The 15,570-nt window shown below is 34.2% G+C and overlaps 1 protein-coding gene across 6 annotated transcripts in view; it reads right to left on the bottom strand.

The window, feature by feature from the left end:
* EYA1 (EYA transcriptional coactivator and phosphatase 1) overlaps positions 1–15,570 on the bottom strand; it is a 230,450-nt gene that overhangs the window by 107,513 nt on the left and 107,367 nt on the right. The window contains exons 1-4 of one of the 6 annotated variants that reach the window (XM_038392868.2): positions 13,052–13,495; positions 7,353–7,410; positions 5,743–5,870; positions 3,648–3,710 (exon numbers count right to left, since the gene is read on the bottom strand). In XM_038392868.2, the coding sequence (XP_038248796.1) occupies positions 3,648–3,710; positions 5,743–5,866 (187 nt within the window). In that variant the 5' untranslated portion in view covers positions 5,867–5,870; positions 7,353–7,410; positions 13,052–13,495. Of the gene's footprint in view, positions 1–3,647; positions 3,711–5,742; positions 5,871–7,352; positions 7,411–13,051; positions 13,498–15,570 lie in introns of those variants that run through there. The other 5 variants (XM_043507718.1, XM_043507720.1, XM_043507719.1 and 2 more) reach the window with 5 other exon arrangements.

Genomic DNA, 15,570 nt, shown 5'->3' with positions numbered 1-15,570 from the left:
TATAATGGTTAACATACCAAATTACTAAAATTTAAAAAATCCTACTTCCTATTAAAGTGATCCATTTCCTAAATATTATAAAATTAGACTACAACATTAGCAACTGCAAAAAAGCTGCTCTAGATGCTATATTATTAAAAACACAAACCCGCAAGCTCAACATATTGTATGCTACTAGAAACCTGCCCCACCATATGCTCAACATATTTCATAATACAAAACAAATCAATTATTCCATTTCTGTAGATTAAAATATTCCTCTACTCCACCAACACATCACACTGACACCTTGCAGAGCTACACATTTAATAAATAATATATAATATCAACAGTATGCATCCAAACATATATTTCTATTACAGAACAAAACAAAGAGGTAAACTAAAGGCTGATTGGACAGTGTAAGTCAGGTGGAGTGATAAGTGAATAAAGTAGAATTCTAGAGTGGGAAGCATCTAGATCTCTTAACTATTTATTTCCAGACTAAGTGTTTTTGTTTTTAAATTAGAGAATATTTGTAAAGAAAATGTAATACTTTTGCGTCATGAAACATGCATTTAAATGTAATCCTTTTTAATACAGACTTTTGCTTGTATGTGTGTTACAGAGTCTGGAGAACATGCACCATAGTTAACAATCTTGCCTTCCCTCAGTATGAGCTGGTTAAAGCAAGAAAGTCAACTTTCATAGAAGTAGCTATTGTATCTTGTAATACAAGGTACAGCTCTCCTCTGCAAATTGCCATCCAGAAGGGATAAGGTGTTTTTTATTTTTATTTTAAATATACAACCAGTCTACTATCTAGCATCTTGCACCCTATGGTATTTTAAGATCATGCCAAACAGCCCCAGTGCTTACTTTTGAATCCGTGAAGGAGGATTCAGATTCAACAGTTTTAACACTACCTAATGGTCACCTGCCTGACCAGGACAGTGGGGAGCTTTTATTGCCTTTGTGGAGGCATCTCATCCTGGTTCTCCATCAAGTCAGATACTTTACAGATTAAGGCTGAGATTTTCAAAGCCAGTTAAGGGATTTTGACATCCAATTGCCTTTGAAATTAAATGTGCCACTAGAAATCTTTGAAAATCTCAACCTAATTTTTTGTTATCTGTTTTCCCCCATCTATTTGGGACTAGAAATCTCTCTTCCTTCCTATCTGGCCCCTCAAAATGAGACAGAAGCACTTCTATGACTCTCAACATAAAGAGAATGCTGTAAATTAGAAAAAACAGATCCCCTGTTTATTTTTGGTGGGTTTAATACTGCATAAAGACACTTTAAGTGGGTAGAGGTTCCAGTTTCTGCCTAGGTTAATTCCCTGAGAGTCATTTCTAATTCTTAGTTTAGAAGTGATTATCCCTTGGTAGAATTAGCAATCTAATGTAGCAGCCACTTTTGGAAGCTCCTTCAGAAGGTGGCTTCTGTGCAGGACGGCTTGCTAAACTAAGCCTTTTCTCTGTACCCATCCTTTGTATTCAGAAGCTGGACACTTGCTGAAACTGCCACTGGCTGGCTGGCAAAAAGTAAAGTTGAAGAATGGTAATCTCTTACCTGCTAATTTGAAATTTCCCAGTCCCTTTGTGTCAGTCCTGACATGGCAGCCCTTCTGTGAGAGGAAAAATAGCGAAGGGACTAGAGCAGTAACAGCAGTGGACCCAGACCCAGATTAAATTCCCTGATCTGCCACAGACTTCCTGTGTGACCTTGGTCAAATCATTTAGTCACTCTGTACCTCAGTTAAACGGTGATAATAGTACTTCCCCACCTCACACGGGTGAGGTAAAGATCATTACATTAAGAGATTGTGAGGCGCTCAGATACTACAGTAATGGGGTAAAGTACAAATATTACAAATATCCTCTCCTGTTTTGGTATCTGAGTTTACTTTTTCCTGAACATTTTCAAACAAATCTTTTAGTGTTATTATCAAATTTATTGCTTGGGAAGTCTCCAACTAAGCGGGATCAGCCAGACAGCCAGCCCCTTTTATAAAAGTAGTATATGACAAGAGCTCTCCTTTTCCCTGTTCCCTCTCCATCTGCTGGTAGGAGGATTTACACTCTGGGCTGGCATATTAGGATAGGAGAAACCAAATGAACCAGTAAGAAATTACTGTATTATTTCTGGCTTTTCCTAAAATGATGAATAAATTTTATTTCCTCTTCACCACACACCAACACAGGCCATAATGACTGTCTCATGATCTGACATGAATTTAAATGAATATTGCTTTGATTTATGGAAACTGCCATAATTTAAGAGCTCTCATAGAGAAATTGGCATCTGAAGCAAGAATACGTCAGACTTATCAAAATTCTTTTGAAATTATTTTGGATGGGTAGAAAAATTTACCCAACCTATTCAGAACAGGTAAATGGCTAATAAAGTGGAATTTCTGCACGGGCAACCATGATTACAAGATGTTCATAATGGTCTATGATTGTCCGGCGCACCTTTGTACCAGGGCACATTTTGCTTTGCAACAAAGGTGGGTGCCATACCAAGTGTCATTAAGCAAGCTAAAGGGTGTATTATCAAAGCAGTATGCAAGGATTAAACTGTATGCTTCAATCACACAACTAAATCCCCATTCAGTGCTTTGAAAGTTTACTACTAAGTGTGAAGCTAAAAATATTAGCTAATAACAGTCATCTATCTAGCAACCACATCCTCTTGTAGTACAACATCAAAAGGAGGCATGTCTGAAAACGTGTCTGAGAGGAATTAAAAAACATTTGTTTGAAACAGGGCCATTTCACTTTGGGACAGATTTTCCCCCCCTAATTTACAGAACACATTTTGCACTCTGGGGTATGGAATTCTGCCCAGCTCACACCCATAGTGAAATGAAACTTAACATATCTTTATAACAAACTTATAACATGCAAAAATGTACACACCTGAGGCCATGATTCTCATTTACATTAAGGCCCCTTTAAAGCAGCAGAGTGATGTAAAGGGGTCCTTTGTTTAAATGAGAATGAGGCCCACAGTCATCCTGAACAGTCAGTTTCGCATATTATATTTAACACGTGAATGTTCAGCAATACATTTCCAGTCCACATGCAACAAACAAGCAAACCACACATTTGTCATACTGTAGCATTTTAAGGGAAATATTTGGCAGCCATATACAATGTACATCCCTAGAATCTGTAATTTCATTTTAAACCAGGCCCTACTTCAGCAGAGTGTGCAATAAAATATTATTTTAGTTTATGCTTAATTTAAAAACAAACAAAAGCTACATTAATATTGTTTTTCTAAAGCTTGATCATCAGTTTAAAAAAAAAAAAAAGTTTTCCCCAGAGCAAGAAATATACACAGGCAGATTCAGGGGAAAATTCTGCCCTTGGACTTTTATGCTACTCCCACTAAATTCAGTTGAAATTATTCCTATATCTGAGAACAGAATTTGACCCTGAATGCATATCTGATCTAGAATGAATTATCTGATATTTCTTTCACAGACTTAAATTAATTATTTGTCACTGAGGGTAACCACAAATTACTACTGCAGCTTTTACGAACTAAAACTTAGACTGGAAACAGTGGGCATGAGATACTTTTCAGAAATTTTTTTTTTTACATCATCTTAAAATGCATGCTAACATTTTTGCTGTGTTCACCATGGCTACACAAACCTGCAGTGGTCTGTGTACTAGTACTTAGCAACCAGTCTGCAGTGTTGAGCAGAGTCATGTCACCTGAAGGGAAATTGCAAACAAAAGAAAACTGTTGGGCTTCATGTCAGTTTGTAAAGTTTTCTTTGAAAGGCTACATTTTTCTTGGTAAAATTTAACCTAAATGAACTTACACGTTCTGAAGTCAGAAATGAACTATGTTAAAAACAAATTACAGTGGTTTAGTTTACATTTCTCAATAAAACTCAACATTGCACTCACTGAAATACAGACATTATTTGCAAATTTATTTGTTGAATGGTATTTGGCTGAAGTTGGGGCATAATTGGAAATTATACCTTAAAAACAAAATATTTAGGGCCCTTGCTTCCCTTTGCTCTGTGTGCGTGCACACCTTCGATTTAGGTCAATTAGGAGTTCGGTGGCCAGATCAAGGGAAGGATCTTGTGGTTCAAGGAAACATGCTCAACTTCTGTGTTGCTGAAGTGCCTCCAGATTGAACAGAAGGGACAAAAACTGGGAACATTTATAATAAAGCACTTAGTGATCATCAGGGCTTTGAACTCACACTAGTAATAGCTATGTGTTGGTTTAATGAAATTAAGCTATGGGTGAAATTTTCAAAAGTGCCTAAGTCCCACTTTCAAAAGTCACTTAGGAACTTAAGACCCACTAAAAGTCAATGGAATTTAGGCTCTCAGGTGCCCAAGCAACTTTTGAAAATGGGATGTTTACCTTGTCCCGAAAGTATATCTGATAACATATAAATGACAGAAGAGACTTTTGTGAGCATAGAATATTTAATTTTTTCTACTTTAATTAAAATAATGGGAAAACCACAATCATACGTAAGTCTTTATTTAAAAAGAATAGCAAACAAAAAGAACCCCAAAGGTTAATACTATAGGCTATTAGAATTAAAAATGGCTTAAAGTTTAATCTTACAAAACTTATTTTGTAGCAATAGCATAAAGTAAATTATACGCAACTCCAGCACAATTGACTGTCAGCTTTTGATAAGCCATCCCAAACAAAAGTCGACTCCAATTAGAGTGGATAACAGAGATGTCTACGGAGCTCAGGGGGGGAAACATTTATCTGATTGACAGATGTCTTTCCTGGAAGAACGCAATGCATACTGTATCTAAAACAGTTTGGCTCATTATTTATATGTTGACTTTTAACACACAGTACGTCTTTACTACATGTAATATTCAAATGTACGCTATAAAAATCTGTTTTATAAAAAAATGTGATTCTAATTTTCAGATTTGTGAATACATTAGAAACTCATGATCTTTTATTTTCTTTTGCTGCAGGGTTGTAGTAAAGACTGCTTTCCACAATTACTTGAAAGATCTACATTTTTACAGAGGCATTATTTGTAGGGGAAATGTGTTGAGGTACTCTTAGTATTATACTGTGAACAAATATAGCCAGTTGATAAGTCAATTGCTTTTTGTTTCTGCTATTTCTCCTCTTTCATCAAAACATGAAAAATATGTATCATATTTTACCTTCACAGAATTATTATAACTATTTGAATTTTGGACAATCCATCATAAGAGCGGAAGCTGAATACAGCCTATCAAATTATCTTTAGGAAATATCAACACATAATTTTTAAGGACAGTTTTGTATTAGCCTACATGGCAAAGTTTTCATAAACTTAGTAACTTGCACAAAATGCAAATCCAAAATTAAAATAGAGAAATGGCAATGCCTGCTTATAATTTACCGTTTATAGCAACTAACTGTAGATATTTCCAGTTCTTCTCATCACTAAAACGCAAATTATTTTGTTGATGGATTTCAACTATTTTAATTTAAGCAACATAATACCACTCAAATGTATTGAAAATATGTAAAGGGAATATAAACATGGCTTGAGAGCTATTGCTGAAAGCCAATAATATTAATTACTGACAAATATTGACCATAGCCTTTATACATCATATTACACAAAGATAGAACACCTAAAATAGTACAATTTTCTATATCTATCTATCTATAATTTACTGACTTAAAGATTGATGGAACAATCTCTTGAAAAAGAATAACATACGAAGCATATTCAGAGAAAATGGAAGCTCACCTTCTGTGCCATTGGGTGTCATGGAATTATTATTTATATGAGCGTTATCAAGTTTTGGACCATTGGGGGATTCACTACTACCACTCAGTCGGCTATGCGGGCTGGCTAGATCCTGCATTTCCATAGACCTAAAATCAAGAAGCAGATAATTTTACTTATACGTTCAGCTTTAATTATGGAGGATTTGTCCATACATCTAATCCATTATTTCTACTCAATTATAAAATACTTTGTAATTAATCAATAGTTTTCCATATCATGATCTTTTTTTCTCATCATCAAAGTGTTAACTCTTGCATTGTCACTCCATATATTCAACTCATGAGAAAGAGTCATCTCTAATATTGTAACCCTTAACAGAATAAAACATAAATATAAGAAACTATGCCGAGGAGATTCCTATCACCTTACACTTTTTAAATTATGTGTAATGGGCAGTTTCATCAATGTATAAAACAACACATTCCCTTAGCAATAAGATAACACTGTGCTTTCTCAAAATTTACCACCCAATTGGAATTTAATGGGCCTCCAAACCAAATAAAACACTTGAAGCAATTGTTGAAACCTATAGTCTAGTGACAGGGAATGAGATATTCTTGATGTATGTGTTTACTCTGGCAAACTACTTAATTGTTCCTCTGTTTCCGTTGAAACAAATGCAGCATTAAAACACTATTATGTCTGCTCCCTTGTTTGCTCTGTGGATTACATAAAGTGTGCCCAATTGAAAAGGGATAAGGCAACGTACAGTGAATCCATACAGGCGTTAGTATGCCTTAATACTCTGCAGTACCGCAGCTGTCAGTCAAAATGAAACAAAACCAATTCAGATTCAATGCAAAAACAAACAAACAAACAAACATCAACATTTATGCAGTAAGCAAACAGCTAAATTCCACAGAAATATCTTCAATTCAACAATTAACAGTTTCATAAAAATGAAAACAGGCCTCTGGCCATGATCACAGTTACAATTTTCTCAGCTTGCATTTGTTAAGTTTGTAAACAAAATATATATTGCTTTAGTTTCCATTGTTTCAAAATTTTATAATAATGGTAATGACTTACTTTTTCTAAATAGTCTCTCCTGATAGAAAATTTGTATCGTTTACTTTTCTACGCATGCTTTTGAACCTGGACTGTTTCCACTTTAAAAAATTATAGTGAAGGCACTTTTTAATATTTATTTAAAAAACAAAAAACTTCTTTTTCCTTCCATAGTGGAAGAGTAAATATTCTTAAACACAAATGTTGTTTTAACCGTATGATTTTCACGTTTATAATAAGATTTTATTGTAGCAGTCTTTAATACATTATTTCATCTTAACTCTCACTAGTAAAGCCCAACCACACATTTTGAAAGCCCAACTACAGTTCTACAGTGTTTTTGTTTTGTTTTTAAGCAAGAGATTTAGTGCAGAACTGAATTTATTCATAGTTTACAGACTCTATTGTATTTATTCACATCAGAAATCTCCAAGCATTGATGTACTATTATTCAGTTTAAAGTGGAAAATAGTAATAAACATTTACTTTTACCTGAAGTAAAAACTGTTCTTTTAAGCAGTACTTTCCATAGAGAGGCCAAATATCAATCATATCCTTACCTGCAACTTGAGAAAACAGCAACATCTGAACTGGTTTGGGATTTTTGCACCTGCAACCCTGGGAAACAAATAGAAGCCTCTATTATTCTGCTTTAATGTCAAACCTTAATCTAAACAAGAATATTACTGCGGATGACAATACTGTCCTTTAAATCAAAAGAAAAGGAGAATACTGCAACAGTGAAAGGCATATTGTCTTTAAATTGAAGTCTCAACTGTTGTTTCCTCCTGCAGGTCTATCCCCCTCCTCCCCATGTCAGAGGGAAGGCAGCCAAATGACGGGATAGTGATTCATCACCGGCCTATGACAGCTGCAAACTGGATTACCCCTCCCCCAATCAACGTGCAAAGCAGCCTTGCTAAGGTAGCTAGAAAGAGGTGTCTGGAAAAAGGTAGGTGTTAATGCAGGGAACATGTTGTACAGAAGTAGCTCAAGCAGTAAAAGCTCAGCATCCTCAGAAGATCTTTCATCTTTTGTTATCACTGGTTGAAATATATCTCCCTCCCACTCTTTAACTCAACAGTTTCTTAACCTTATCATGTTGGTTTTCTTTCTCATCTGTCTGTCATTAACATTCACTAGATCAGATATTTTCTTAAAATAGGAAGTACATCTGCTACGTAGAGCTGAAAATCATTTATGACTTTGTGCAACTATCTGAAAACCATGTCCATCTCTAAACAGTGCCAATTAGTTTTCTAAAAGATGTCACCATATTGCAAAATAAAACAGATTAAAATGCAGAAGAAAACACACTTCTGCATGACAGAGTTCTATTTGTAAGGTTTCTAACTATCTGTAAGAATTTCAAATACCAAACTTTAAAAGACTCTATAGTTCTCTTGTTAAAAATGTAACTGGCGTGAACCTCCCACTATTTGCTTTTGGTCATCCTGAGATTCAGAAGGGAGCTTGGATTTTACAGTGGAAACCAATTAGCAGTCTTCCCAGTTTAGTAAAAACAATCATTTCCAAACTCCAGCTGACTAGTATATTTTCATCTGATGTGATTAGAAAAACTTTATGAAAACTTTATGTGGATTCTGCTGGACATCACTTAATGGATTGCCTTAGACAGTAAACTTTTCTCTAAAGCCAGTCACAATTGCCAGCAGGTGATAACTCGCAGGTGAAGATAGGCTGTTGGCTTGAACGCACAAACAAACTTCTCCAGCAAAGGTATACAACGTCTAAATGTCTCCATTCAGAATCTTTCATGTGCATTTCCATTCAACCTGAACTGACATCTCTTAGATGATCGCAGAACAAAGACAAGAGAGATGAGGCATTTTAAGTGCCATAAAAATCATCCAAGCAAATCTCACTTTATGTGTGTGTAGTTTTTGTTATTTTTAATCACAGACAGAATTACTACTTTAGCAAGAAGAAAAGGAGTACTTGTGGCACCTTAGAGACTAACAAATTTATTAGAGGATAAACTTTCGTGAATTACAGCTCACTTCATCGGATGCATACTTTAGCAAGAGTAAACCACTGCTAGAGATAGCCAGGCAATGTATAACTTTACAAGTGATGTCAAGAAGCATGCAATAATGCATACAGAAAAACTTCAATCTTTTTATAACTGTGTATTTAAAGTATTGCAGAGTGTGCTTTTCAATGCATTTTACCAAGCCAAATCAAACTGAAATATCAGATGTGTGTTTGCAGCAGCTATAACATACTTTTTTTTTTTAAGTAAGAAAAAGAAAAATAGTCAGATGTAAGATGGAAACTTTTTTACTCTTAACCCCAGAAACTGCAGCAGAATGCCTTAAGGATATGTTCCTCTACTGGTACTTTTATACACCTGGAATAAATTATAGGTGAGAACTAACTTTGTTTTAAGAGCTATCTCTGCTTAGTAATGTGGAAGGTCATTTAAAATACGACTCAGATGAACAAAAGAAAAAATATTTTCTTTTTAAAAGATATATATAAAAACTAAATGGCATAGTCTCCAAAGTATATTTTTAATATTATTATTACTTTTTCAACTTCTGAAATGCATTTAATCCTAACAATTTTAATTCCAAAATAAAAATTAACAAAAATGTAGTTACTCACAAAATAATAGTTTTTATTTAAAAAAACAAAAAACAAAAACAAAAAACTTTGATTCATTTAGTGTGGGGGAAAGAACAACTTGCCTGTATGTTTTTCAACTAGATGTAGCCTAGAAAATTAAATATATACCTTATATGTCCTTTTACACTCTCACAAATCATAAAGTTCATATCCAGGATCTTCATTTTCATTAGGCATACTTCAGATATATTCCTTTGTGTCTCAAGGATTATTTAAACCATGTGTTGTTCGTTACCATATTTAAAAATGACTCTTTAATCAAAATAACTTTAAAACAACTAATCCTCACTTAGGCTGGTCAGCTGAATCCACATAGTGGTCCAGGAAAAATAAATCTACTCTCAAGAATGCGAATGCAGACAACAATTAGACACAGATGTGAGTGAAATTAGTTACAGTTTACAAAATGCTACACTTCACATGCTTTCAGTTTTTTATGTGTGGTACAAAATTACAATGTAGTAAAGAAACAAACATGATGATGAGGGAGAAAAAGACATTTCTGGGTGGCGCTGGCTCACTCTTATATGATTGCCCACCTTTGCCATGAGGCTTCTAGATAAATGAAGTTCTAAAATACATTCTAGTAGCTCAATAATTAAACAAATTTCTCCTTTAAGCAAAGGGAAAAAATTGTTTTGGCCTTAAGAGTCCATTCAAGGGGGCACATAAAAAATACACCATGGAAGTTTTTTTGCTGTCGCTCACTTATACTCTGCATCCTGATTAGACTAAAATTGCCTAAAATGATAAATGACATATAGATTCTTCAAAATGCATCACAAGTTATTACTATTTATAATTTAATTATTTTAAGTAACTTTCACCTCTTCATCTTTAACATGGACCACAGATTCTGGGACTGTATTATATATGACAAGGAAAAGAAAGGACAATGATATCACAGCTACTTAAAATTCACCCATTTAAGAATCTTAAACCAGTAACATCAAATTCTGATTACTTAATGAGGTATTTTAAGTTTGCCTTTTTTACTAATTAAATTTATAATTCTTCACAGATGTAGGTTTTGTTGATGTTCAATTTGTCTCTCTCATTTTGTTAAACCTCACATAGTACTCCACCAATCCACTGAATAGCCACATTAAATCTGTTAATACCATGCTCTTCAACCCCAGAAATTATTTCCAGAAGGCAAACTTGCTTTGAGAGATCACCAAACAAGACTTAAGGTACACATTTTATCACATTTTCCCTACCACAGAGCTCAGAATGCGGAGGAAAATTCATGACTTTTGCACTGTTTATTATACTTCGCTAAATTACAAATCAAAAGCATCTGACAGAAGATCATGTATGAAGCCAAAAAGTTAATAATGTTCTGTGAAAAGTAAACTGTAAATGGGAAGGGATTCTAAATCTCGGCAGCACAGAGCAAATAAAGTGTAGGTACTTGTCTAAATTATGGGTTTTCCACAGACTTTTTTTGCTTGCTAGAAGCAATTTTTATTAAATGACTATAATTTAAAACATTTTTTCCAGCTGAAAATAAATTTTCAAAGTGAAAAAACCTAAGCTTATCCAAATAAATATAGCTGGCATATGAGCTAGTTTTTTTCAACCACAGTTCTACTCTACCCAAAAATTTCAAAGACAATGGCAATTTTCTAATCAGAATATTTCTTCATAGGAAAATACTGTTTGTTTTAACAGCATAAACTATACATATTTTTCAAAACAGCATTCTTTTTCTCTTTGAAAACATTTTCCATTCAGAAATAAATGTAATGATTTCAAAGGTAAATGTGAAGAAATTAAAGGAAAAACATACTAGAAAAAAAAGTCACCTCAGAAACTGGCAAACTCTTTCATTACACTTTCACTCTTCTTGTAATCCTACCAATATACAGAAATGCAGATTATATGAGGAAGTCATGTTTCTTTTTAATTCAAGTACTTAGTTCAAAGATGAGATTAAAAAGAATAATTTTCAGAACAGAAGCAGATGATCACAGCTCTCTAATTTTTAAATACTAGTTTATTTTTTAAAAAAATACTACCTTTCATTCACCTATTTTCAACACTTACAAATAAAGTATTTTGACATCTGACTGAAATGTGAACAGTATTATTCTCTTTAGGAAACAAGTACCACTTCGTGTCAATACTTCTAATACATACAGAAATTTTAAAATGAACCATTAGCTTTCTGATCTTCAAAGCATTTTTTGGCTCTTACAAAATATTTTGTATCTATCAAAACTTAGCAAATGATAGCCTTGCTTTTGGAGTTGTGCATTCTTATGCTGTGTGCTCCAGAAAGTGAAGAGTGACTCAGTTAGGTTTCTGTGTCTGTCACCACATAGACTTTTCAGGTTTAAAAGACTACGGCTGCTCAATAGTGGGCTTTAGTAATAAAACCATAAGAAACTCCATGACTTGTGAGTGTGTATGTGTGTACATATATACACATTTATACACCCTTAATTATCTCAAATACTCTGGACAAGCAATTTCAGTAAGGAACTGTAAATAATACTTATTCTGAAAAGTATGACTGGGGCAAAAAGAAATTCTGACTACACAGAAAACAATATTTTAAAAAACTTCCTGTCAACATTGTCTTTTTAATTATTTAAGAGACAAACAGCATTAAAAAGTTCCATACAAGTTTTATCAGTTCTTAAATTTTGTTAGTTTTCCTGCTTATCTCTTGATTGAAATATATCTGCATCTAAGGAATGATTTTTAAGTCAGTGACACCTCTACTTTTATAGAATAAGTCTTTTACTACAGCAGCCATCCATTTTATTGATGTTTGTAAAAAACACCTTAAGAAATACATACTTCTGAATCTTTTGTGAGTCTTGATTGCTCAAAAGCAAGATGTAAAATTTATTGATACTTTAAAGAGCTTTAACTTCCGGATTCTAAGTTCTTAGTTCTAAATGAGCCACATAAAATGTCAATAAAGGTCACATATTTTAGCTGTATAGATGTTTATTCTGTCTTCTCAAAAAGTTCTCCTTTGCGGAACTGGATCTTGTGCCTGGTGTTCGGAAAATTTAAACATATTAAGCAAAAGGATTTCCTGCTTCAGAAGGTACTGTCAAGATCTCTGTCATGAATTCTTCCTCCAAATTTCTTCATAATTTTTCTCATGCTCTTGCACCTCTTCTTCACAGGTCCATAGATTTTATATACCCTCTCCCCCCCCCCCCTTTTTTCCCCTAACAACTCATCATTGTGTTATTTATTTTCAATGAACCATTAATACTGCAGGAAATCAAATAGAAGGAACAAAACTCTGACTGAATACAATAAATAGAGCCATGTAACATCTGCTTTGAGGGAAGCCTACAAACCCAAGCCTAAAACATAGCGAAAATTAACTGTTAAAACTGTTGATTTACAATTAGGTATTAACCTAATCATGAAATGAAGAACGTACTTATGGATGAGATCTCATGCAAAGTTGCTGAAGTACTTGGGAAAGTACACACTATTTTGCAATTAGGCCATTTCATGAGGTTGGGTGTTTTTGTTTTTAGCTTCAACAGAAAAGATCTAGTGTTATCTTCCTTCTTTGCATCACAGGACAGCTGTTGTCACTCCATGCAATTTTTAAACACAGCCGGTTTGTACTTACAGTGATTGGATCTGCTGTATCCACCAGTTTTATGTGCTCCCTTCACGTTCTCTGACTTAAACCACCATTCCTCACATAGCTTTATTCCTGGGTAGAGTATTGTGCGCAGCTCTGATGCCGACTGCCCTGGTTTTTAGTAGCTCTCACTCGAACACGAGAACAGAAGTGAAGCGTCTCTGGAGGGCAAACCCGAGCTCAGAGCAAAATCTTGTGTGATTGCTGCTGCAGGCTCTGCCTGCAAAAGCGTCGGGGGTGGGGTGGGGAGCAAGTTTTCCAGAAAGAAAAACCACCAAGTGGACTTTCACAGGAAGACTTAGAGTCGGAAGTGGCACTGGGGAGTTTGTGTCTAGCACCAAACTCTGAACCATCAGCTCCCACTGTTCTGTTTAGTAAGAGCTTTGAGGAATGGGCTGTTCCCCCCACTGAACAGCAGCAGATAATATCTGAGAGCCGGAGACAAAGAAACAGCAGAATCTTCATGCCTTCTATTTGTTTGCTCAGTCTTGTAGGTCTGCCCATGTAGCCTCGGGGCTTTTTGTTTTGTTTTTGTAATGCAAACCACAGCTATTCTCCTGTCCTAACCTTATTGGTTTAAATGTAACAATTGAAATGAGCCCTGTGCTGTCTGACTCAACCTTGCTGCTAAAGAAAAATTTAGTATGTAAATGAAGGAGCCTATGATATCTGAACAAACAGCTGCTGTGGGTGAAGAACAGAGCTCAAGCGCTCTGTCAACAAGCAGTGTCTCTTTCTCCCCCAGCTAGCCATTCCTATCTTCTGGTGGCAATTACACAAGATTTCTTCTTCATCTTGTTCTGCTTCTCACTAGAAAAAGAAGTGAGTTCTGTGTTTTTTTTTTTTTTTTTGTTCAGTAATATATTTTTAAAAATGTAACTCGGTTTAAATGTGCCCGTTTTCATTAAGCTAGGCTTAAAGAAAAGCCACAACAAATAGAAAAGCTGGAATTAACATTTCCTCAAAAAGTGAAGCTAAACAAGGATATTCACAGAAACACCCAAAGCCCACAAAATATAAGAGGAGACATGCAGTTCTGATAGATATTTGACAATAAGTGTTACAAATTCAAAGATTACCTGGTAAAGAAAATGTCTGCTCATCCTGTACAACCTTTTTCACACTGAAGTCTGCCCAATGCAATTTTAAGCTATATAACACAATATCTGGAACCTCCTAACAGTGTATAACATGCAGATACACCTGAAATACCTGTATGTCTCAAAACAATCAGAACTGAGTTTACAAGGTGTTTGACTTGTATTTTAAAGTATTAGTACTCAATTATCAGTATTAATGTTTTTTCAAAAATGTGGAATGGCCATTTCCAATGAAACGAGAGGAAATGTACACCTATATAGTTAAAAAGTTAGATGTCACATCAATTAAACACTGAAATATATAAAGTTTAGATCTCACCAATCTTGTATTTAAATAATTTTTTTAATGTAAAATGTATTTTAATATAAACTCATTTCAGATATCTAAGTTAATATTATTGCATTTTTGTTTATTCACCATTGAAAACGGCCTATTAAAAATTAAAAATATATAAATTAAGGGTAAAGCATTGAATATATAATATATAGTAACTAAATTTTGACAAGTTTTCTTTGGATGATTCTATTCTTCTATAAAATATTTTTCAGTTAGCTTAACTCTTATATTTTCCATACTTTTAGAGCAAAAATAATCAAAGTATGATGAGAAAACCAGTCTGATTATTTGCAATAGAAATACTTGAGACTATGCCCAATTCTAATGTATTAAATAAAATTTAGCCTTATCTGGAATAAACAGATTTAAAATGTTTTTCGTTGACAAAATTTGTTGTTATATAACATAGCCTTACCTTAATTTAACTAATGAAAGCAATACTTCTAGATGAAAAAAAATCTTCTGGCTATCATATCCAAGTGAGTGACATTTTCTGAAGAAAGCACCTCAGGAAAGCAAACCGTTTTGCCAAAGCTACAAGACGACCTCAAGCTGCAAACACACCTAGGGTTGCATTTTGTTTAGTGCAGAAAAGCAATCTCGGGATAGTCACATACCATATATGGGAGCTCAGGTCAAAATAAGCAGATTTCTATTGGGCCTGTCCATGTAGCCTGCATAAACTGAATTAGTTTACTTCTTTATACGCATATAATGTTTTGCATGCTAAAAATACTGTTTATGATGTTTTATATTAAGCTGTAAAAGAAATACAAATACATTATCATAGAGATATCCAGTTTTGTCAGGTAAAATTAAATAAGAGAATGAAATACAAATAAACAGTAATTGTTCTGTGGAATCTCAGCCTATTTCAAAAAGTGTTTAGTTTGAAGTCCATACTAGTGTGGCATATATAAGTGTTAATTAATCGTTAAAAAAAAACAACTCTAGCCAATCCTAACACTTTAAAAAAAAATGCTCAACTTTACTCCCTTCAGGAGTTCCATCTACTTACCTGAGCAAAATTATATACATGCTTTTGCAGACTGAAGGCCGGAGTTATT

The sequence above is a fragment of the Dermochelys coriacea genome, chromosome 2 (assembly GCF_009764565.3).
Source record: "Dermochelys coriacea isolate rDerCor1 chromosome 2, rDerCor1.pri.v4, whole genome shotgun sequence".
NCBI classification, from domain to species: domain Eukaryota; kingdom Metazoa; phylum Chordata; order Testudines; family Dermochelyidae; genus Dermochelys; species Dermochelys coriacea.
Note: the sequence above shows the minus strand (reverse complement) of the source record. Positions and strands in the feature narration are given on the sequence as shown.